The 26,372-nt window shown below is 41.5% G+C and overlaps 1 protein-coding gene across 1 annotated transcript in view; it reads left to right on the top strand.

Moving 5' to 3' along the window:
* The window catches only part of LOC130403226 (multiple epidermal growth factor-like domains protein 11), a 65,262-nt gene that overhangs the window by 16,266 nt on the left and 22,624 nt on the right, over positions 1 to 26,372 (top strand). The window contains exons 4-10 of the mRNA XM_056607475.1: positions 2,535 to 2,635; positions 7,045 to 7,137; positions 14,724 to 14,970; positions 15,465 to 15,585; positions 15,983 to 16,119; positions 20,086 to 20,298; positions 24,295 to 24,469. Of these exons, the coding sequence (XP_056463450.1) occupies positions 2,535 to 2,635; positions 7,045 to 7,137; positions 14,724 to 14,970; positions 15,465 to 15,585; positions 15,983 to 16,119; positions 20,086 to 20,298; positions 24,295 to 24,469 (1,087 nt within the window). The remainder of the gene's footprint in view (positions 1 to 2,534; positions 2,636 to 7,044; positions 7,138 to 14,723; positions 14,971 to 15,464; positions 15,586 to 15,982; positions 16,120 to 20,085; positions 20,299 to 24,294; positions 24,470 to 26,372) is intronic.

The following is a 26,372-nucleotide window of genomic DNA, read 5'->3' as shown; positions in this document are numbered from 1 at the left end:
TACTTTTCCCCAGATTCTAATTTCCTTGTCCTTATTGACTGTATTGTACTCAATTCATTGAAGAGTATCATACAGTATATTTAAGCACATTGCCTAAGTGTGAGTGCACCCGGGTGCACTCACACTAGGTAATCTGGCCGTGGCCGTGGCCTGTTTTCACACCTAACCGTGCTCAAATCTGCCAGTGTGAGTGTGGCCAGTCTGGCCAGGCCAGGCCAATTTGGCCACTTGGAGAGGTGTGCTGCTACGGTACGGGCCGCCAGGGTACAGATGCTAATGAGCCGACACGCGCACAAGCACGGCTACGCAACCTGAGCTGGATGACGTATAGTCCATGCGACGACCATGGACATAATAAAGGCGATGAGCCTTCTTTCCCATTAAACGGTAAACATATATCCAAATAAGCAACAGACTCAGCAAAGTGTGATCTGTGTTCTCTAGCTGTGTTCGAAATCGTTCCCTATACACTCGTTCCCTATTCCCTATATAGTGTACATTATTTAGTGCACTATATAGGGAATAGGGAACGAGAATTCGGACACTACGCTGAACATTTCTAAACGTCATTTGCGTCAGTAAATGCGCCGGGTATTTGTGTGACGCAGACAGATGCGCCCACATCATGTAAACATACCAGGGCTGTGTTCCAATACCCCTACTTCCATGAGTACACTTAAAGGAAGTACACTATCTGCACTATCCGTACTCACTTGAGTACGCTAATTTTTCAGACGTGAGTGCTGTTCCAAATCGAGTACTCTGTGGTGCACTTACCGGAAATGACGATCACGACTGCCGCCGCGGCTCCTGCCCCGCAATAAACATCCCGCTTTGAACGGTGAACTCTTTAGCCTAGCAGCCATAAAAAGCTATAAAAACTACAAAATGACTCTATTAATGCAGGCTATGTGGAAAATGCGCCGACTTTGGCTCAGCCTGGCTCCGCCTCTTCCGCTACGTAGCTAAGAAGGCTGCCGTTGAGTACGGAGAGTGTCCTTCGATCCACACTTCACGATTAGCCCATTTTGAGTACGTCATCCGGGTCCTTGAAGTATACTTCTTTTCGCCGGATCTGAATTGGAACGTACTGCGTACTCAAATTTTGAGTACACAGTACGGACAGTACGGGTATTGGAACACGGCCCAGGCACTCACGAGGAAAGCTGGAGGTTGTATTGATGTTGAATGTTACATTTCCTTGTTCAAGTATTTTTTTAATCAATTTTGAATGTTAAATATTCTATGTTAAATCCCAAATAAATTGTTGACATTTCTAAACGAAAGCCGGAGACTCCATCATTAAATGTATACGTTTTCGCGGTTATTCAGCTTCTTCTTCTCCTCCGGAAAAACACGACCGCATTGCATTGTGGTATACGGGAGTAACATGTAGGGAACATCGTATGTACCCTATTTTAAGTCCACTATATAGTGCCCTATATAGTGGACCACTGAGAATTCGAACACCCTACAAAATGGCGTGCACCCTATTTAGTGCACTACATCCATGATAGGGAACGATTTCGAACACAGCTTCTGTGTTATTGGTTATTGTCCATTGTTGCGGACGCTTGGTGATGACGTGTTACGACGTGATGACGTATGTACAAGAGCCTACCGTGTCCGTGGCCAGACAGTTGCGACCGTCTATGGTTGCGACGGCCAACGGCCACGGCCAGATGGCCTAGTGCGAATGCAGGCCAGAGAACAATGGGGCCAGTTGAGCACGGCTAGGTGTGAAAACGGCCAACGGCCACGGCCAGATGGCCTAGTGTGAGTGCACACAGTGAGTTAAATGCCTAAATTAAATGCCTCATCAGGCCTTGCTGTGGAGCTAATACAGTGTGTAGCAGAATAAGCAACGCAGTGTATATATGCTAGATGCTTTCTATAAAAAGTACAGTAGGTCTGACTTTGTATGAGAGTATTGTTGGATGGTGTCATTTGAATGGGTCACTGTTGGCAAATTGAAGTTATCCTCCTCCAGGTAATAGAAGAATGTCACTGAAAGTCACTACGGTTCAGAAACACAATTGTCCTTGACTTTGTTAAAAACCTCGGCCAGGTTTTCTTAAAACAACAGCACCATCTCTAATATGTTTGGGCCCTGCAGCCCTTGTGTTATTCATATATGAATAAATAATTGAGTCATAAATATAATAGAAATTGCACCTGAAAATGTTTATCCTATAGCAACCGGCCTACCCTTGGACTGAGATGGGGGTTTAAGTGGTACATCAGAGAATAGAAACTGATTAATGTGTACAGTACACACACTGGAAGGTATTGATCAGAGCATGTTCCACAAGGACCTGGGGTTTGGGACGGAACCATACAAAGGGATGACCGTAATTGAAAACTTGCAGACAGCTGTAGACGGTGCTCCTGGGAGCCTTGACACAGCAGAGATATATGTGTGCACGGATACATGCGCACACATTTGCAGCTTACATTAGTACCTCTTGGCTCTTCAAGGACAAAAATGTATCTGTGTGTGTCACGTGTGTTTGTTTGTGTGTGTGTTTTTACAGGATAAGCTACAAAACGGCCTACCGGAGAGGTGTGAGGACTATGTACAGGCGGCGCTCCCAGTGCTGCCCAGGCTTCTATGAGAGTGGAGACTTGTGTGTTCGTGAGTGATACAGTTCATTCTCTTTGGTCTATCTCTTGGGAGATTGGTCTTCCTACAAGTTTCCTCTCTCTACGGCTATCACTACTGCAGGAAATGTTAGGCACTTGGAAGTACTATAAAGTCACTATGAGGAAAGTCATCATGGATTCCATTGAAACCATCTCTAATCTGTACAAACAAAAGACCACAGACAAGATTCAAATTTGAAATAACCTGAACAAAATGAAGAATGCGAAAATGTTTTAGATTAAAAAAGACTTGCTCTCGGGTAAAATCAGGGCACTAAAGATGGTAGTTGCCTATATGGAGTTTAAAGGAGGCATAAGATAATCTTTGATCTAGCCCCTCGGAAAATAAAACAATTATCCGCCCAAGATAGTCTATACTCATGTTATAGTTGTCTCTTCGATTTAAGGATAGGATGTGAAAGTGTTTTAGCCTTAGGGGAAATGTTGTTACTATGACTCTTTATTCAGGATCAGCTTGTTAACAATGTTAGATCCGCCTGATGTCCTTAGGGGCCAAAAACAAATGAACCTCGACTTTATTATCTGACCACTACCATACCAACTCTCCTCGCACTGTCAAACGCCCCTCTATCGTCTAATGGTCGCGCAGTTTTTTAACATTGTTTACCCACTCAGCCTGCCCGGGTACATATGTCTGCCTAACGCTAACCTTTTCAGACAGCTCTTTTGTTGTTCAATATTTTCACATCTAGGGTTAACTGAAGGATATGCCCCAGGCGGTTGTGCACACACAGCTTTACAGTGTGTGTTAGCAAAGTGCTATGGAGAGGTCTTCTGTTGGGCTGTTTTTGTTGATCCCCATTGGCCTGATTTAAAAGTCTCTTCGTTGCATTGTTTCATGTCTTGCCTCAAAGGCTCCTCTACGGCTCTCCTCTGTACTGTGCTCTCTGAACAGACCTTCATTGCCTAGTCTGTCTTCCTCCCCCTCTTATCTCTGCACACTTGACTCTGTTCATGAGCCCAATCTCCTTGCTGCCATTTGGTTCTAAACCCTGGGTGGGTGAAGTGAATGCAGAATTCTTATTATTAGAACCATGATGGAAACAAATAGGTGGCTAGGTGAATAAGGTATATTGTATAACGTATATATTGAATAACATGCTAATCATAAAATATGATTAGCATGAAACGTGCTAATCTATATATGATTTTTATATAGGCTCATGCAAATTGCAATTCACTCTTATACAAGAGGAACATGGTTCAATAATGTGTTAAGGTGTTAGTGGGCCCCTAATGGGCCCCTAATACAGTATTGAAGACGTTTAGAGAAATTCAGCCTTGGTGCAGAATTACAGAGACTACGAACCAGTCCCACAATGAGCTTTCCACAAACGTGCCGTTTTTTAGAGTCGGGTCAAGGTTGAGGGTGGGGGTGTGGCTCTGAGCAGCTTGCGGTTTTGCAATGGCTCGGATTCATAATATCATCCGGAGGCGCAACCAGCTTTCGGCCGTGTTCTGTAAATATTCTAGAGCACTCTCTAGCGGGAGTCATGGAGCTCTATATCTAAATAAAATCATATTATATATCGATATCTATTTTATATCGATATCTCCATGACTCTCTGGCGGGATTCATGGATCTCTATATCTAAATAAAATCATATTATATATCGATATCTATTTAATATAATATATATTATCGCGGCCAAAAGCTGTGTGCGCCTCCGGATGATATTCTGAATCTCAAACGACTGCGTCGGGTTCTCTGACGTGTCCGGTTCTTCCACCTCCACATCAATCTGAAGTACAGACTGAACCACGAAATGGAGGAGCAAGGTATTGTTGCCGTTTTCGGAGTCCCAGTACTTCCACAACGAGACTCGTGGTGGAATTGGGTGAAAGGAACTTTGAGGAGGAGACAATCCCGGACAACAATCGTGGGCAACAATCCCGGATTTCAGGGAGTCCAGCCAAAGTTTCTTTGGCTTGAAGTTCCTATCTCAAACTGCTCCTGAAGCTCTACACTTTCAATCTCTCAGAATGAGAGTCTCTCCTCGGCTTGTCGCATTGCCTCTAAAATCGACTTTATAGTCACTCTCCCCGGATTGCGGTGTGAACCAACGTAATATAATCACGGCCTTCCCCTATGTTTTAATAGGGCGATTTGTCTCTAACTCGCACCTCTAACATTTGAAAGCTTTTGAATGCTGTGGAGTCAAAAGAACAACTTACAGCAAATGAACAGCAACTTACAGCAAATTAATGCTTTAGTGCCATGGCCGTGCTTGGAATGTCCTTAAACTCTGTGATCGCTGCATCAAGGCGGCTATAAAGTCTGCTAAATTGTGCTGGTTAGATGGAAGTTTTGGCTAACATAAAGTGTCTTTGAATAATAGACATGTGATTGGACATGCAGGTCTTGTGCTGGGTGTTGGCATGTATTCTACCTGAACCTATAGAATGCATAGAAACCCTGTTTGTATATGGGCCCTTAGTGTCCCGTTCCTATTGTTTCCTGTGGACTGTATGATATGATATCTCACTGATGCAGTCTTACAAGCAAGTAAAAGTCTTAAGAGACCTCTCTCTCTCTCTCTCTCTCTCTCTCTCTCTCTCTCTCTCTCTCTCTCTCTCTCTCTCTCTCTCTCTCTCTCTCTCTCTCTCTCTCTCTCTCTCTCTCTCTCTCTCTCTCTCTCTCTCTCTCTCTCTCTCTCTCTCTCTCTCTTGCATCTCTTCTTTGTTCAGTGCGATGGTGGTCATATTAGACTGCTTTTATTTTTTCATCTGAGGTTATTCATGTTATGCACACGTTTACCTGTGATATCCACATGAGGCTATGGCATACAGAGACCATGATCACAGAATGGGGCTTCAAACATTTTGCACATTACAAAGCACAAATCACAGGACAAACCAATACTATGATGTCTCTGTTGGATTACAGTGCGGGACAGTGATATGGTCATGTCATAGCAGAGAATGGGAGTGTCTAGCAGGAGCTTAAGTAGAAACTGAGGACATCAGTGATCCCTTATCTGTCTATTTAGGAATCTACATTGTGCATTTATTTTCACCATTAGAGTAATGGTTGTCAAGACAAATAGTATATTGAAACATCAAAAAACGGACTCCACTGAAATAAGAATTTATATGAAATTTTAAATACTAATCTGACATTTTGAGCAGTTTTAATTTTGTTTTTTTAATGACAATGCTGAAACTGCTTTGCGTCAGTAGAATACTGCTGTTTTGATAAATAAAGGAATTATCACTGATCAGATTTGTTTTCACCACCAAACCCTTCATAAATTAGTGGAACATATTTTCTTATCTACTTGTTGGTATTCATTTTCATCTACCTGTCATATATGTTTATTTGGCTGAATGCTTTGTTAGAAGTCAATTACAAATATTCAGACATTTCTGAATCCTAAATATCATAATAATAATATCATGCAGCTTTAAATAGTTTTGCTGTCAAAGCAATAATCAAGTCATAAATTAATTAATCTGAAAAAATATATATCACATACTATATAGCTATTTTAACAAATAATGAATCATTTATTGAAAGACCATTCACAATCAATCTATGCACTTTCCCCGGACGTCGTTGCATATATCCTATGCATTTATCAACGGTGACGTGCTGCAGTGTGACACTTATTTTGCAACATCTATGCAAAGCACACACATTTGTGTTGACTATGTCTAAAGCATTAAACTTTCAGATTTTTTTGTAAGACAGGATCCACCAACCACACGATTTCATTACATAGACACATTAAAGAACAGTCGTCAACTGTCGTCAACATGAAAGCGTGCTTCAATGGACCCAGCTAAAGGGTTGACCATCGTGCTATTGTTATGTGTTCACAGACACATGCACTCCACATAACATTACACAGGTACTTCACTGCTCCCTAAGGTTGGGTCTGTGGGGAGTTATATAAAGTGGTGATAATCAGTGGCAGTACTTGCAGCATGCTACTGAACTGCAGTACTCTGCAGGTTGATTAATGCAGTCATTATGATAATTGATGTGCCGCCTTAAACCCCTGCTTTTTCCTGCACAAATGCTGTTACCGGTAGCAAAACAAATATTTATAGTTTCTTTGCAAAAAAAGTGCTATACATTATCGCAAAGGCCATCTTATTGGCCACTAATGGTTGCGCTATATTTTAATCTGATGAGCAAATATCGATAATGATGATGTTTTTTACTTGTATGGTGGGCGGATGCAACTGAAACTTTTTGGTGATATCACAAAATGCTTTAAATTAGAACACAGGGTAAACTATTTTGTTTACAAATTTGTACATATATATGTATATATTACTTACCAAAAGTAATCAACCCTATGAAGAGAGGTGTTTGGACTGTATGAGTTGAATGTTGTGTTGATTGTGTGTCCTGTTTGTCCTACTCCCTCCCAGCCCTGTGTACCGAGGAGTGTGCTCACGGACGCTGCATGTCTCCTGATACCTGCCAGTGTGAACCTGGCTGGGGGGGGTTGGACTGCTCCAGCGGTGAGTAAGCACTGGGTCAGATGTGTTCAAATCATTCACTTGGCCAGTTATACATTATTTATTAGTGACTGCAATTAATCTATTCACATTGGCCTTTTCAGTTTGAAACATTCAATGTTAAGTCAAATGTATTTTTTTTTTTTTCTTCTTTTTAGTCCTTTGTCATGCTTTAATCGTAAAGGTTCTGCACTTAGATCATGTATATTCCGTTTTAGGAAACATGCCACGACACACAGTGTAGTCTATATTGTTTGTTATAGCTCATTTTCCTTTTGCGAAACAAAGCTATATCAAACAATAACTGCTTGGAACACAACCTATTGGAAAAGGCATTGCATTAATTCCACATGAGTAGAGCTACTCTGCCTAATGGGATACATTGTTTGTGTAATATAGAGAGACATTTGTGACCGTTTTTACACCAAACATTAATACCCTAGAACAGTGCACTATTTAATGAGCGAATAAAGAAAGAAAATAGTATTATACTTGAAACTGACAGAACCCTTATTTGAGTGCTTGTGTTTACTACATATGGACAGTGCAGTTTGATGCACTGCAAACATCCCCACATGGAGTGGGTGCTATTTGCCCTGCTGTGTCATTAAAGCAAGTGGAGCTGTTGTTCGGAATGTGTTACTATTGTACTGCTGCTTAACCGTAGTTCAGTCATGTTGTGTCCCTGCAGTGATGCAAACCTTTGTACAGCCTTCTAGATACTAGATTGTGAAGCTTTTATCGGCATCCCTGCTGAGTTTGGTTCTTCTGTTTGTTGTGTGTGTGTATGTGTGTGTGTTATTTTAGTTATTGCATCCCAACTGTTTACTTGTATTATTGCTGTTGAGGACCAGGCAGCCAGTCTGTGATCCAGGTAAGCCAAAACATCCACTAGACTGAGAAGACTTAAAAGACGAATATTTGAGCATAAAGAAAAAAGCTATATAGGGTGATGATGCCACACTGAGAATTAGTCAAGTAACACAACAATTTGCATTACTTAATCCGGCACAAACTGTATCCAGATTGCAGAGGAATGTGTGATTAAACATTTGGATTCCCTGCTGTTATCAAACCCTGTCCTTAGCCTTTGATATGATCGTCTGTTTCTCATTAGTTTGTATGGCGTGTTTCTATCGGAATCTATCGGATCTTTAAGGATAAAAAACTTGACAGACCGTAAACAATTGCTTTTTGGCAAATAAATATAGAAAAACAACAAATACGCTTGAAATTGCATTCTCTTCAGTATTACAACCCTGTCCACATGTTCAAATCTTTGATATGAACATGTTTAAAAGATAAATGATCTACAGGATCAGAAATTGCATACAAAATGGAAAAATAAAAATGCAACAGATTGTAATCTAGCAAAAAATGTGTTGATTGGAGGTTTAGTTATCTCCTACTACATGCTTGTCTAAAGGCATTTACTATATGACCAAAGACAGATTGCATCACAAAGGCTGAGGTAGCATTGAGATTTTACAATGCCATATTCTTTCTACTGTGCTCATAGTGTTGCAATGAAGGAAGGGTAGCCACAGGGTTGTCTTTTTATGTTTTCTTGCAGGTAACAGGATTAGCCATTGGAGCAGAGTGTGTAAGCCTTGGGTATTCTTTCCTCCCCAAACCTATCCGCTAGTCCGGTTAGAGAGAGTGGCACTTTGTTGACGCGCCAAGTTATCTAAAAAGCTCCATTGTGTTAAGACAGCCAGTGAAACAGAACAATGCTGGAGGGGAGAAAAAAAGTTGGGGCTAAGAAAAAAAGAGGAAGAGGGAATGGAAAAGGAATTGAGGAAAATAGAAAAACAAAGTAGAACAAGAAAATTAAATTTGGAATTGTCTGATGTTTTCAGTCATGTTTACAAGGTGAAATGATTGATGAGGAGGATTGTACAAAAAAAGAGTGCGTTCCCTTTTGCCACGGTTTGGGAATTGGACTTACTAGCTTTTAGCAGCGATAGCCAGAAGGTAGAGCCGGGCCTATATTATGTTATCTTTGATAATAAAAACACAAGAAGTGCAACAGAAGCTAATGAGTTACAAATAGAATATCAAATTAACTTTACAGTGGAAAGCCATTCTGTGACAGTGAGAGATTACCAATGGATATTTTTACATCCATTGTGTAGACAGGCGCAATAAGCTTCCATTGGCCACGGTAATGCCCGATTTGATTCCTATATATGAATTCCTATATGTGTCTACATAAGTTAAATATATGCCAACAGGTTCTGTTAATAAGCTCTTCATGTTATAGCCGTATTCGAAGAGATAGAAGAGTGAGATTCAGTTTTTCTTGGTGCATGTCTGGAAGAATGGAAAATGAAGTTGCAATGCCTTTGGGCAGCATGAAAGTCACGAGAAATGTTCAATGTGTCTTGGCTCTCCTTCTACTAGATATGAAGAGAAATGCTTGAACATGACAATTCAATGCCAAAAGTAAATATGACAAATTGTATGGGCAGCATGGGCAACCCTTCACCTTCACCGAGAAGGAATGGGGGAAAGGAACTTTGGCTTTGACTCAGTCAGTCGAAGTTTTTACACTGCCAAATATGCCCGTCTGATCCCCGCCTATTTCCCGGCATGGTCTGCACGTTAACACTAACCGAGGTAATATACTAGCTTGAGTTTGCACTGCAATAGACCCCCTTGGACCCTACACATATTGGAGGTTTAATTTTCTTTTAAATGCGTTAGACGGCATTGCGGTCCCAGGGGCGGGGCTTGGGTAGAGGTGACGCTGCGTTGTCTCTACAACAGAGACAACGCACCAATATCGACTTGAGTAGATCTAACTGGAGAGACGTGAAATCCATCATGGGAGAGAAGGTCATGCAGTTACATTTAACGAAGACAAAGATGGTGCGATCTACGAGAAAGTAGCAGAGGAACTTTCCTTCAGAGGCTTTTGCCGGGATAAAAAACTTGGAAATAGTAGCCTATTTGTAGCCTACACAATTGATGTAGTCTACTTATTCTTGCATGTGAGTGGGTTGAATAACAAAATAAAAGTATACTAATTATTCTATTAATCTGCGTCCACGTCACGTGAATGTCAAGGTTGCTATGGGGGTTGGTTGCTTTGGACTCTGCTATCGCTGATCCGTTGAAAACAACTACAAAATCGTCACATGTTTAGAGCCGTTATTGTAATGCGCTTTCAACGGTGGACCAACGTAGTTTTACTACATTCTGTTGTGAGACTGGGTTTAAGGGATTTGGTTAGTTCCAGTTTTTGAGGTCTGCTGCAAAAATCGGATAAATCTGATTGTTGTTTTGACCAATCCATTACTAGAGCGTGCACTGCAAAGCTGCAGTCGAGTGGTTGGAAAAAAATAAAGTGACAGCTGAATGAAAAGTGTAAAGCTTTGCTAAAAATGCAGAAATGTAAAATGATTGTTTTTTTTACTGATTGGCTTAAGAGGGCCTCTCCGTATATAATAAATATATATATATATATATATATATATATATACCTGTGTGTATATATATATACCTGTGTATATTCTGAGAAACGCTCCCATCTAAAATGCATGGGTTTAGATTTCGTTCTCTGCAGTACGAATAAAGTCGGACAATCTTGCTCTGGGACACGATTCAATAGATACAAAATTTCGTACACATGTTTTTGAGGAGGAATGCTGTAGAAAACAGGGAAATCAGAGTATCCCTAATACACTACATTTACCCTTGTTGTTTTCACACAAACATAACTAGGGTGCACTGTACTATCTGCGCCAGTGTTGTGCCTGAACGCGTTCATTGAACGATAGTTCATGACCTTGTTCATATTTTGGGCGAACGTGAACTGAACGTACTGTATTACTGCCTGATGAACGTTACTGTGAACTCGTTCATCCTGGTGTCTGTGAACGGCACTCCCATCGGTTTAACTTCAATAGGGGGATTATTTGTTTATCAACACGGCGGATGCGTGTGCAGAATGATCTCCAAAAGAAAATTTGTTTTACCGGTTGCCATGGTTATCTCCGTGTGGTAAATTTGCAGTTGCGGTGTTGTCAGGTTACTGTTACATTAAACTGTAATCAGACAAAGCGGTTATATGCTATAGACCCTAGAGTATCTGTGGTATAAAGGCTGGGACGGATTTCGAATTATAAATATGTACAATCCATAACGTTAGCTCTCTGGCTCGATCAGCGGACAAGAATACCTCCTAGAATCATTGCTTGTTGGCCGGTAACGGAAAGGGGGGCTGTTTACGTTTGGTTGTAGTCTTTTTGCTTGGTTCTCCGTCCCAACAGTAGGGCTAGAACTGAGCGAAAAGACTACAACCAAACGTGAACACCCCCCTCCCCCGTTTCCGGCCAACGAGCAATGAGTCTTCCAACAGAAATCAATGGTTTTTACAAAATGCGATAAATGTGCAATAAAACACGATATCGTGCTCTGGGTCACAATTCAATAGATTAACGTTTGTGAGCATGGCCACGAAATCGCGCGATACCGGGTTGGCCTACTACCCTTCCTAGTGTGTTTTACAAAGAGCCTTAGACATTTCAATTGAATTGAAATGTCTGCCTGTATTTAATTTAATTTGAGATGTTGGCTTGTGTGGGTTTGTCATTTTAATGGAATTATTCAGAGAATTTACCTTCTCTCCATCAAAACTTGAAAAAGATTGCAGAAAAGCAACATTCAGCCAACAAACGTTATGCAGTGTAGACAACAGGAGGTGTTCTCTTGGAGTGGAGCTCGCAAAGTTTGTATCAGCAATGTATTTGAATTACAAGTTCAATCCACTTTTAGAGACAACAAAGTCCCAAAATATGTTCTAAGACTAGTACAACAAGTACCTTAGGGGAGCAAAGACGCCTTGCTCAATGATGATTCCTTCCTCTACTTGAACAACTTCATAGTTGGAATGTGTTTGGTTTTTTTAACTGAATAAATATGATCATCTTCAATGTACCATAGACTTAGAGTCTAATAAATCCACCCCCCCCCCCCCCCCCCCAACACAGACATTTATTTATTATTTATTTATTTGATTAGGAAATTGCACATTAATCAACATGTCAGCCAGAGCATCAATATAAATATGCCGGAGTTAGCTTAGTTGCTAATTTACATCCGTTGTCCTAAGGCAAGTCAAAAACATACCAGTATACAAAATAGATAAAAAACACTTTTACACACAAAATAGGTCCCAATTCACATCAAGAGTCCATGTAGAAAAAGTAGAATGACCAAAGGTTACATATTAGAGCAGGTCTGGCTTGCTACTAACCACTGTTTAAGGGTCTTTTTAAAGGTGGTTTAAGTGGCACAGTCTCTAACATGAGATGGTAATATATTCCAGGACTGTGTTCCTCTGATGGACATCACCATTTGACCAAATTTGGTCTTGCGGCATACAGACATCCACACCCACCCACTCCCAATCTCAGATACAAGGGAGAAGTGCATATAGAACACAGATCCATAACATTGAGATATTCTCAGATATTCTTCAGTTAACTCCGAGGCGGTCCATGGAGACCAGTGCAAGCTTTTCCGTGATGCTCTCTTAAATGATTTGCTGAAAAAGCAACTTCACCATTTTCAGACCTAGAGGTGTTCCTGGGAGACTTCCCTGTGTCAATGTTTATTATTCAACTTTTAATTCAATGCGGAAAGTCTGTTTGGTGCCAGCGCGCCTCTTGATCAAAGTCATTAGACACTGGATTTAGGCGCTTTGCTGTTGAATAATTGAAACCTGTAGACGATAAAGAAGTCGACTTTGCTGTCTCAGTAGTTAAGGCCCACCAGACTACTTCTGTCTTAGATAGACAGAAAGATAAGAAGGAGGGAGGGGGCGGTATAGGGTGGGATGGATGGGATTGAAGAGGTCATTTAGAGAAGAGGGAAAGAGGGAAAAAGAAGGTAAATGGGATGGAGAGAGAGAGGGAGAGATTGGTGGGTAGATAAGTAGGAAAGACTGATTCATGCTTTGTCTTCTCACTGTCGTCCACTCGGCTAGGTATCGATTAAACAATTAACACTGTGGTGTCTATTAAACCCCACCAACAACTCCGATAAGGATTAAACTAAAGTTCCATCATTACTTATGCAAACTCAGTTCACTAGCTCCAACCTCAACTCAAGACACTGTCACACTCTTCCTGCCTTTGGGCTTTGCATTGTTCAGGCAAATACAAATATCTAGGAGAAAAAACAAATGTGGCCTGCCTGTATTTATTCATTCACATTTCAGAAGATTTATTTTTTCTTTATTTTTTATTAAATGTGTTTTGATTGAATCTCATTGAGTATTTTTGTTTTATCTCCTGATATTCAGGATCCAGGGATCCAGGATATCCTAAAATAATTCATGTGAAAACAGCTTAACAAGGCATAAAAATACAAAAATGAAAAAAGTTACTACTTTTTTGAAAAAAATATTAAAAACATTCCACCATCTACAGCCCAATAGGACTTGGCCATTTTACAAAGGAAAACAAAAGGGTAAAATGTCTTTGATCAAATAAAAAAAATGCATACGGTAAAAACTACAAAAAACCTAGCTTAATGTGGATAATGACCTTAAAGAAAGTCAGATTGAGATGGAATTCATACCATTCATTCTCCATCATGACGGCATGCTATGATGAGAATAGCAAGTCCAAAGGAGTTTTAGAAATACAATTCTAAGTGGTAAGGTTCATTTCCATTGAAAATTTAATTAAAGGGGTGCAAAGCAATGTCCCAGTTTGAAAATATTACTTGAACCCATTGGGCTTAATGCATCTTAATGTGGCTTAATGGCCTTTAACTGATTGAAATAAATCAGAAAAAATCATCTCAGGGACTTCTCATGGTATGCATCTACATTCTCCAAAAGGAAAACAGAAACTACACACTATTCATAAATTAAACATGGTCAATTCCTTTTGCCTTTGAAAAGCCAATACGAGAACCAATCAGCCCTTTAGTTACCTATGACTTTAAAGACCTCAATAATAAAGTGTGTGTGTGTGTGTGTGTGTGTGTGTGTGTGTGTGTGTGTGTGCGCGTGTGTGCGTGTGTGTGTGTGTGTGTGTGTGTGTGTGTGTGTGTGTGTGTGTGTGTGTGTGTGTGTGTGTGTGTGTGTGTGTGTGTGTGTGTGTGTGTGTGTGTGTGTGGTGATGTTCTCTGGCAGAACAGGTGCTTTTCTAAGTGTTCATTGTTATCATTGTAAAAACACAAACACAGACAGATAAGGCATTTGTCAATAGAAAACAGAAGTGAGTTTAGCTAGTGTATGAGAATAAGACCTGTTCTTAAATAGTTCATGAAAATTATGGTGACCATTATTGTAAAACAAAACAACCTTGATTCCTTTTCGCAAGACACTTATAGAAGACACTTTTTTGTACTTATATAATATTTAATAAAAGCCTAAATATGAACCAGTTTTTGCTTGTGCATTTTATTTGCCAATATATATTTTCACACCTTAAATGCCTGGTGGAATTTTGCAACAGTATGCACTTATATAATTGATATGCAGACACACGCACATAGATCTAGTAAATAGCACCAAAAGGCTTTGTGTGACATGTCCTACATCATGTGTGTTGTGTGGTCCTTCCGAGCAGGCTGTGGGAGCGACTTCTGGGGCCCCCACTGCACCAACCGCTGCCAGTGCCAGAACGGAGCCAAGTGTAACCCAATAACGGGTGCCTGCGTCTGCACGGACGGGTACCAGGGCTGGCGGTGCGAGGAGCCCTGCGAGGCCAGCTTCTATGGCAAGGCCTGCCTGCTGGAGTGCCAATGCCTGAACGGAGCCACCTGCCACCATGAGACGGGCCGCTGCCTCTGTGCACCGGGCTACACCGGGGTCTAGTGAGTAATCCCTTCGATGCCAGCGTTCCTTTAACAGGGCTACTTTCTTTCGGCGAATAATATGGTCAAGAAATATTGTATCGTTCATTCAAATAAAAGATTGCCAACAGAGTTTAAATCTGCACTATGTAGCCTTTTTCAGCATAACCATTGATAAATAATTTAATTGAACAACCAAGTATAACCAGGTGAGAATAAATATATATCATATCAAATATATCATGATCATAAAACAGTATTCCAATTGAAGACCAGTTTCGTGTTCTAGCAGCCTTGGTCTCGCCTTTCAAAAAGAACAGACAGGATTCCTTTTCTTATTAAATTAAAATAATACATATAATCTCCTAACCTACCCCATGTTTTACCCTCCCTCCACACACACACACACACACACACACACACACACACACACACACACACACACACACACACACACACACACACACACACACACACACACACACACACACACACACACACACACACACACACAGTTGTGAGGAGCAGTGTCCTCCAGGCAGCCATGGGCTCCAGTGTGAACAGCGTTGTCCGTGCCAGAACGATGGATCCTGCCACCACGTCACTGGAGAGTGCTCCTGCCCCGCCGGTTGGATTGTAAGACCCTGATCCCACATGACCTCTAGAAACAGAAGATAGGACACATGAATCAACCATTAATGAACATTAGTTAATGCTAGTAAATTCACTGTTTAGTAAAGAAGAAGAACTTCTCTATGACTAAATGTCTCTAATTCTGCAACATTTAGTCATCATTTTCGAATGATGTCCATGTTAACTAATAGTGTTAGGTGTCGTGAAAACAAAGGTATTCATTTACACATTGTTTTAATCAGTGTGTGTGTTTGTTGTACATATATGACAGGTCACTGTGTTGTGTTCAGGGCTCATAGTGTTTGTTCATTTGTACGTCTATGACGGGTCACTGTGTTGCGTTCAGGGCTCATAGTGTTTGTTCATTTGTACGTCTAACGGGTCACTGTGTTGCGTTCAGGGCTCAGTGTGTGCCCAGCCGTGTCCCTTCGGATCCTATGGAGTCAACTGTTCACAGGAGTGCACGTGCCGCCACGGTGGCCTCTGTGACCACATCAGCGGTCAGTGCCAGTGCACGGCGGGCTACCTTGGAGAAAGGTACGTGTTGCTTGATACCAGATTGGGGTTCTGCTATAAAGGATTATAAAGAGGTCCAGATACGATTTTGGAAATGTCTCCACTCAGTGATCCAGTGGGCCCTTTCTTCAAGAGCAAATTGTGAAACAATTCCTTAATGTTGATTTCTAGGGGTGTGACGATACACTCAGCTCACGAGACGAGACGAGACACGATATTGGGTTCACGAGAGCGAGACGAGACGAGATTTTAAGAAAACCACAATGACAAATTATATGACTGGACCAACAGACTTTTATTTAACCTTTTATTTTATTTAAAGTGGCGCATGTATTTTTAAATGTTTTATTATAACTCTTTACATGCATGAAATTGAAACTAAAACTAAAATTTATAAAAGTTTAATTAAAATAAATTCTCTTTTTTTCAATTGCAAACAATATTATGTGCAAAACCAAATCAAAGTACCCAAAATGTACTTTGATTAAAGGTATTCGTTTTCGCGGTTATTCAGCCTCTTCTTCTCCTCCGGAAAAACACGACCGCATGGCATTGTGGTATACGGGAGTAAAATGTAGGCTACATCGTATGTACACTCAAATTTTGGGTATTTTAAGTGCACTATATAGTGCATGAAATTAACCACTGAGAATTCGAACACCACTACAAAATGGCGAGCACCCTAAATAGTACACTATATCCGTGATAGGGAACGATTTCGAACACAGCTTATGGCTGCTTTCGATGCTTCCCCTGCTTCCCCTCCTTCTCCTCATCTTCTTTTCCTTCTCCTTATTTAGGTTCTGGCAGGCTAGATGTAGCAAAGGCGCATTACTGCCCCCACAGGCGACAAATAGAAGTTTGGATAAATCACAAATCTCGCGAGACCGATTTGTAACGCGACGGGCAATATCGTCGAGTTTAATCTCGCGAGATCTCGTGGCACGAGATCTCGTCGCACCACTATTGATTTCTGTATTTTTTTCACAAAAATTGACCACCTCTATTGCACACATTGTCTGCATTGGGAGGCAATACCTTTCAGCCTCTTTTTGGTGTTTACTCCCTTCGGCTCCTAGTTTCCATCTTTCTCTCTCTATATCTTTCTTTCCCTGTGTCATTATTTTAAATTGACTCAAATTACCTTCATTTATTTAGGTTCTCAGACAGGTGATTAGCTTAAATGGAATAATTTCTAGACCGGGTAATTTCTCTCACACTTACACATTTTAATGGAATAAGCCAAGATAAGGGCCAGAGGAAGTGAGCACTCTTTAAGTGTGACAGATTCTCACAAGGAGCCATTTTAATTGAACAATTTGTCTATTTCTGAATGGTCTCAACAAAGACGTGAAGAGAATGAAGTTCACTTTGTTGCTTTCACCCATTTCATGTGTTCACAACCTCCCCGTCTTGGCTATGCATTGGGCTCATCATCATTCATAAAGATGTACTGTGTATTGCGAGACCGCTATTTAGAATTCAAAGTGCTTCCCGCTATAATGTCCAGCCTAGGGACCTCAAAGTAGCCCACAGAGCCAGAAAAAGATTCGTGTTTTTTTATGGTTGTGTTAGTCATACAAAAACCGAATATATACCGAAGAGAAAAACTCAAGTTAAGTGCAAAGTAGAAATTAAGGCTATTTAGTGCGGTTGAAAAGCAAGCCACAGTAATGTAATCATGTGTCTTCAAACAGCAATAGATTAAATTATTCTAAGGCTTTATTCTTTCTTTTTTTCTGTCTTTTTTTATTATTCTCTACAAATTTTAGGACCCTACTCCTTTCATAATTTTTGTCTTGTTTCACTGTCACTAAAATTATTAATCGGGTTGGAAATATGATAGATGAACTATTCTATAGTTGATATATATTTTATATCAAATGGATTCAAACTATATCTCTTTCGCAATTTGTTTAATTCAAATCTTTTCAATTGATTTAAGCCATTCACCATTTCTTTACGTCTTAAACTATGTGACTTTATTAAAACATATTTTCAACCTCACTTTACACTATTATTATAGTCCTACCGCCTCTTTCTCGGTCCACAGGTTCAGGTCTAAACAAACTTTATTTTAAATTTATATATATATATATGGGCGCTTCTCCAGTGAGGAGAGGGGGGAAGATCCTCCTTAACATTGTTGAGAATAAAAAATGCAGATTGCCCAGACGACTGTAGTGAATTAATTCCCTTAATGCCTTTGTATGGCGACACATTAGTGCCATAATTCACTAATGTGATAAAAGATGCATTCGGGCGTATTATATTATTCCACACGCGTAGATATTAACTGCGAGCGCGCAAATGATCTCTTGCGCGCGCAAATTACCTCAGCGCGCGCAAAACAGCCTCTCGCTCGCGCAAATTACCTCAGCGCGCGCAAAACCTCTCGCGAAAGATGTTTTTACGCTCTCGCTCGAATTTAATTTTGGCACTATGGGGGAGGGAACCAAGGCAGGGCGGGCTTTCCTATGATTGGCCGTTTCTGTAGCGCGATATTTGATTGACAGCCCTCCTCACATTCAATTCTGAATTGTACAGTAAATGGCTGAAACAGTATTTGTAACTCCAGATTCTATGAGCATAGGCGCAGCCTTTTAAGTGTCGGCCTCATTGTCCTTTAAATAGCTGAAGAAAAGCTGATTATTGGGAGCAGAACGTCCGCCGGCGCCCGACTATATCTGCGAAATGCGGACGTCGTTGAGGCACGCCGCACGCGGACGTAATTGAGGCCCACGCTGTTGGTGGTCGGGGATTACAAATTTTTCAGTGCTACGTCTCACGCCTAGGGATAACCCAATAGCGATAGCCTTTAAAGGCTGCGCCTATACTCATAGAATCTAGAGTTACAATAAGTAACTATCGTTTCAGCCATTTACTGTACAATTCAGAATTGAATGAGAGGAGGGCTGAGGAGGGCTGTCAATCAAATATCGCGCTTCAGAAACGGCCAATCATAGGAAAGCCCGCCCTGCCTTGGTTCCCTCCCACATAGTGCCAAAATTAAATTCGAGCGAGAGCGTAAAAACATCTTTCGCGAGAGGTTTTGCGCGCGCTGAGGTAATTTGCGCGAGCGAGAGGCTGTTTTGCGCGCGCTGAGGTAATTTGCGCGCGCAAGAGATCATTTGCGCGCTCGCAGTTAATATCTACGCGTGTGGAATAATATAATACGCCCGAATGCATCTTTTATCACATTAGTGAATTATGGCACTAATGTGTCGCCATACCTTTGTATATGTAATGTTTGTTTCCCTGGTTAAAGGGACATTAGCACACCCTATGGACGTTCCTCCCTCAGCCTCCATTGACTCCCATTCATTTCCCCGAAGGTGTTGGCGGCCGGTGATAACATGGGGTTCAATGGGATAGTGGGTGTGACTACCTAAGGGATCTGGATCCCGCCTGTCTATTCACGAATAGGCTGGAGCCCTGGCTGCACTATGAACCAAAAAGCAGGAGCCCTGGCTGTGGAACAGCCCGGAGGGAGGGGTTATCCCCTCAAGTCTAGGCTACGAGAACCAACTAACCCGCTCAGTCGTATGCCTCGTTTCCACCGAGCGGTGCGCTACTGTTTGTTGCGGTACAGTGCGGCTCTGTTCGCTTATGGCGCGTTTCCACCGGAGGGTGCGGATCGGTTCACTTCGCAAAGGTGCGGCACGGATCGCGTTTCAACCGCCAAAAGTGGGCGTGTCTTCTACTCTAAAATGCATTTGGTGTTGTGGAATTTCTCAGCCATCCTGAGGTTGTGTGTATTTAATAAGTGGACGGAATCCTTGTCTTTGCTTACCAAGCAGATGTGTACAATTGGAATGGTGCTATACTAAATGTTTTTCTGCATAATCATTTTTTTTGGGGGGGGGGGGGGGGGGTACTTTCCCCACCAAAGCTCAGACCAAACCTATGCCCTTGCCTGAACCACACCTCGCCCCACCTTGAATACCCTCCGGTGACCTCTAATGACCCTCTATCCTACCGTCTCAGGTGTCAGGAGGAGTGTCCCCTGGGCTCCTACGGGCCCCAGTGCGCCCATAAGTGCGACTGCCAGAACGGTGCCAGGTGCTACCACATCAGCGGCGCCTGCCTTTGCGAAGATGGCTTCAAGGGAACCAGCTGCGGCGACCGCTTCTGTCCAGTGGGCCACTACGGCCTCATCTGTGACAAGTACTGCCCCTGCCACCCTTCCAACACCGTCAGGTAACTTTCTGAGAACTGCACCTTCAGCAGCCACAGCGGGAACAGCTCTCTCTTATTTACTGCTCACTAATGTGATCATGTTATACCGCTGTTGCTCCTAACACAGCAGCACTGTGACTTTTATTTCCTTCCTTTCATTGTTTGCTTGTGGAGCACCGTGACCCTTTTGTTGTTTTGTTGTATTTAAAGATAGAGGATCTGGGCCCCGTTTCCCGATAACGATGGATCTTCGCTCGTACGATCATTCTCCCGATGGATCTTGCGATCCATCGATAATTTCTTTGGAGCGTTTCCCGAAACTCCTCTTAACGTGAACGCGCATTCGCTGCACTCACGACGTCGTAGGATTGTAACTGTCTACTGACACGGTGCTGAAATGGGCTCCGTAGGAGGGGGAGACGCAGGAATGTCGCAGGAAAATTGTGTTAAAAAGGGTTAAAATATATCCCCATCAAGGACAACAGCAGAGTAGCCTACGAAAAAAATAGACTGCAATTATATGAATGCTAAAGACATTAAAACACAATTGATTAGGCTGAAACCGACATATATCAGTCCTAATCCTGCACTGTGCGTTTCACGGCATTTTCCCCCCTGAAATAATTCCATATGACAAAAAATTTAAAATAGCTTGTGTGACAACTACATTTATCTTAATGGGCTGATTTCTGAAACATGCTTTGCGCAGCAAAGAGAGCCGACTTAATCTGATTCCGCATAAGGGTTTCCTTGATTGATAATTTGATTGGCTATAAAAGCCCCTCCGGAAATAGGGTAAGGTATGTATTGATGAGGAATACAACGAAGCCCACCGTCTGGCCCGGTGCATCGTTGAGCGCACGATCGGGACGTGGAAGTTGCGCTTTAGATGCCTTCCCAGGTCAGGCGGAGGGCTCCAGTTTTCGCCGGCCAAGTCATGCGCCGTGATATGTGTGACGGCTATGTTGCACAACATTGCAGCTAAGGCTGGGGTGGCATTGCTTGAACCGGAGGACGCTGAGGACGATGACGACGAGGAAGATCGGTGTGAGGACGGCCTCCCTCATAACTACGCGGCTGGTTTTCATGCGCGTCGAAGAGTGATTGAGACTTTTTTTTAACCCCCTCCACCCTCCCACATGTCACTAAACATTCCCGTCAACGTGACCAATCCCCACCATATCCCAGCCTTTTGCCTGCTCCTTTGCTTGGTTTTTATAATTTATTCTATTTCTTTATTTTTAATTTATTTTATTTTTTTTAATTTTATTTTATTTTTTACATTATTTTATGCTACGTTTTATGAGTAGCCTATGTCAGTCTGCAAAAATCCCCCCACTTTCTCTCACACATTTTGAGTGCCCTGCCTGCGCAAACATTTTCTGGACTGTCCCGTTTTATTTTGGCCATTTTAACATCTTTGTTAATAAATTAATTCATAATCTTTATTAATTACCAAACTAAGAACATAAAGGGTTAGGGTTAATAAAACGCATCCAATAGACGGAATGTCCGATGGTGTCGCCACTGAGGCTATAGCTGACGATGCTCTTAGCGTCCTACGAGTACCCCTGGAGTACTCGTTAGCTACGAGCGTTTTCAAGACGTTCGTTCCCCACGATGCTTTCGGGAAACGCGGTGAAAACTCTACGATGCCCTTTCGACGCACTTCACGATCCACTTAGGCTAACGACGCTTTCGGGAAACGGGGCCCTGTTCTATTCTGCATAGGATATTCTATATTTTACTTCAATATACGTTTTTTTGTATAAATATATGGACAGCTACAAGAAATACTATTACCACATGTCCAGTGTGATTAAATTAGTTTCCATATTTTTTTCAGTTTAAGTGCCCTGGCCATGCTCTGTTAACCAATAGTAAATGATTGGATATTAGCCATTGTACAGCATTGTACTCACCTTAACAGGGAGAAAATAAGGTGTTTTTTGGACACAAGAGGCACAAGTAGCGATCTTCTTAGGGGTCCGAGCAGCGAAGCTGCTTGGTCTCCTATTGTTTCTGTAACGCAGTGGTTCCCAAACTTTTTTTCAGGGGACCCCCTTTTGGACTTGGGACTGTTTTCGCGACCCCCCGCCCCGCGCGACAGCACCCCCCCCCCCCAACTTAGTGCATTAATGTTACTATGCATAATAATAATGTTCAAAATCATTATTATTATTATTGTTATTATTATTATTATCATTATTATTATGCAGTAGTAATCATCACCATTATTATTATTGTTATTTTTAATAATGTTATTATTACTATGTAATATAAATCTTCAGAGACAGCCATGTAAATATGCAAATATAGCCTTTTGGCTTAAGTTTTATTATAAAACAATAAAAAAATTATCAACGAGATAGAATTATGGTCGTCGCTGAGGAAAACTGAATCACTGAATTAATCACTGCCGGCCGATTATCAGACTGACGTTCGATGGCGGGACAAACCGACAAATATAGAATCAAAGGGTGGGGTTACAGGGGGTTCTTTTCAAAGGTGGATTTCTCTCTGCAAAGTGGCTGTGCATTAAAAGCCTATTCTGACGCCAGTATTTTAATATAATGTTTCATATAATTATTCGTATATTTTTTTAATTTTTTTTTTTTTATATGCAAACTGGCCCATCTCTCCGCGACCCCCCTGACGGTGCTCCGCGACCCCCCAGGGGGTCGCGACCCCCAGTTTGGAAACGTTTGTTTTTTTCTCAAATTCTGTAAAAGTCGTACTGCAGCCTATACCGTCAGTCGAAAACTCTTGACATTTTCAGGTAGAGTTACCAATAACTCTCACTACCCATGAACCCACATTTGTGGTACTGCACCAAAAGGTGCCGCTATTGTAAAAAATCTTGAATTAGGTTTATTTCTCCTCACCAGATTGACCTGGACTCAAAATTCTTTCAGAATATTAATCCTCTAGAATCAGATGCATTTATATATTTTCTTTACTTTTCCCACAATTTCATGTTAAAGCTAAACATGATAAAAAGATTCACAGGCTACAAAAATAATCAAAAATTCACCAAAATCGCTGCATAAAATCTTTAGACCAAGCCTCACAAAAATCGTCGAACAGAATTTGTTTTATTTAGTTCCATTTGAGAAATATTGGCCAATAAAGTTGGAGCATTTAGCCCATTTTTCTTATATGACCATTTGTTATTGTGTAAAAAAACATACAACTATTATTAGGTGGATACCAATACTCCCCCACTACCAATAAACCCAATTTGTGGTACTGCACCCTAAGGTGGCGCTATTTAAAAAAATTATGAACTAGCGTTATTTCTCCTTACCAGATTGATCTGGACTCAAAATTCTTTCATCATATTAATCTCTAAAATCAGATGCATCTTTTTCATCCTGGTCTTCTGCTCTAAATTTTTTAACTTTTCCACAATTTCATAGAAAAGCCAAACATCCACAGTCTCAACCCATTTTGCCTATTTGACCATTTTGTTATTGTATAAGTACCATACGGCATCATTAGGTGGATACCATTAACAATGCCAATTTTCAGATCTTTTAAGAAAGCCCTTAATTCTCTTGTGAAATGTGTGCTTGGAGTTTTCTTGGTGTTCTGCGCTTATCAATAGACATTTTCACGATGTGTATGAGGCTTCATGCAGTTCAGGAATGTCAGTGGCTCAACAGTATAATGCCTTGTACTGGTGATCCTTACGTTGAGAGTTCGAATCCCGATGATAGCATGCTGAACATGACATTCGGTGATTGCTTTGCAGCTCACCTGAAAGCCGAGGCAAAGTATTACATTAAGTGAAACATCTTCATCCACATCTTTCCTTCATAATTATTTGTCATATTTATATATCTTCCATTAGTGTGTCCTTGACTTTTAATTTTGCCCGGACCCCGTTAATCACTGCTTGCAGTTATATTTCTACTTATCTTTTCCCAAATGCAGAACAAAACAAATGCGACATCCTACATCCGGGTAGGAATAATAATAATACAAAAAGGTCCTCTATTCCTCCCTCTCTGCCAGCTGTCACCCCCTGTCTGGAGAGTGTGGCTGCACTGCGGGCTGGGCAGGGTTCTCCTGCAACGAGACCTGCCCCTCAGGTTACTATGGAGAGGACTGCAGGGAGCTCTGTGACTGTGACAACGGAGCCGACTGCGACGGCATCACCGGCGCCTGCGTGTGCGCACCGGGCTACATGGTGGGTGCAGTTCATATGCACTTAATTTGAAGTTCATTTGAAGTCCCTGTGTAGTTCATGGAGGGCGTGTAATCCACGAGGGATCCCTCATGCCCCCTGGAAATCCAGTTTTTGGCTGCCTGACTTTTAAAATAAAGAGTTTCATTACAAAATGTTAACTAGTGTTAATTGAACTAGTGTTCAATTAACACTAGTTTATTTTCTGACACAGATGTAGTCCATGGGCCAACCTGTCAATCAAGCCAATCATGCCCCCCATATATGCTGTATGTTCAAGTCTTGAAGGCAAATACCGGTCTGGTTGGTCAGACCATCGTAACTGTCTCTCCTGGCTTCAATTATACATCTGTTACCAATATAATTGGTCAAAATTTCGTCCTTGTACTGATAGAGTGATAGAGTCAGATCTATAGAGTCACTCACCCTCTTACTCATTGAGGGTGAGTAATTTATTCACTCAATCACTCAATCACTTTGTCACGTACTCTCTCACTCATTCACTCGCACTGCATTGGCCATAGTAGCAGCAGCAGAGTCAGCAGTATAAATGACCTCACCAGATGTAGGCCCTTCCCGACGTTGGTGTGGAGTCTTCATCAGTGCAGGTGCAGAGCCCGCTGGCTGCAGTGTAGAAGTTATTATTTGTCAGAAGGACCCCGTCCAGGCTATATTATTGAGAGCACAGCTTGAGTGTAAACCCCCCCCCCCCCCCCATTGCAGCTGCAATCCCTGCTCATGTAGGCCATTGAACGGGCACAATAAAAGCCCATTTAATTTATGTTTCAGTGTTTAAATCCACAAATCCCGTTATGCACTCAAAAACACTTGTTTTTATTTTAAACCTGTGCAAGGTACAGTGAGTAGGGTGGCCATGCCACTGCCATTCATAAACATAACATAATAAACTGATACCTGCCAAGATCACCAATGTCTGTCAATTGCATGTAATCATGCATAAAGCTTTTCAAATGGACATTTTTAAAACATAAATGTGGAAACGGAAATTACTGATGTTTGTTAGTTTCTTTCTTGGCACTCTGCACGTAGTCCGGTAACTTATCAACCCCAGCGTGTCCGGTTGCTAAGCGTCGTCAACGTCTTTGGTGGACTATTTCTCTGCTGATCGCTTATTTTCATAAGCATAATGACTGGCGTTCTGTACATTATCCCTTGCATAACAGCACTCTCTCTCTCCCAACAGTCTTGGCTGTGCACTCTCATCCAAATACGTATTGTTTGCGGCGGAGGAAGGGGTAGATAGAAAGACCGGACGAGAAACTGACATCGCTGTGCTGTCCTTCTTCTTAATTGAAGGAGCAGGCAGAGAAAAGCTCTCTCCTGCTGGGCTTTCACTAAAATCAAATACATAAAAATGTCCCAGCCAGTCCAGATGTGTCAGGTGTGCGCGAGTGACATACGAACGTACGCTTACCACTTTTGTAAATGCCATAGTACATTCGGATCGCATGATAGGAATAGATCTGTTACGATTAGAAATCGGATCAAAGGTGTCCATGTAAACGCGGCTAGTGTGTTGGAATAATGTTAATGTGTATTTAAAGATATTTCAATTTGTGGAAAAAATTGCGGGGGGGAAAATAAAAAAATGTCTATATATAAAAATATATAGACAGAATATAAAAAAATGTCAACCAAAACTTTCACGACCCCCCTGCAGTACCTCCATGGACCCCCTGTAGAAGATCTCTGCACTAAACCATTAGGCCTTAATGCAGGCTTTAGATAAAGTTGATCTAATCACCCTTTTCAGAGGAATTACGTTTTGAATATGACGTTGAGGAGACAATGTTTAGCTCCTCCTCATTGGGAGTCATTTAATACAAATACATTTACATCCATATTGTACTGTACAGGTGGGTCTTCTTTTCCATTGCATCTTTGA

The sequence above is a fragment of the Gadus chalcogrammus genome, chromosome 14 (assembly GCF_026213295.1).
Source record: "Gadus chalcogrammus isolate NIFS_2021 chromosome 14, NIFS_Gcha_1.0, whole genome shotgun sequence".
Classification (NCBI taxonomy): Eukaryota; Metazoa; Chordata; class Actinopteri; order Gadiformes; family Gadidae; genus Gadus; species Gadus chalcogrammus.
This window is presented reverse-complemented; position numbering and strand designations above follow the sequence as displayed.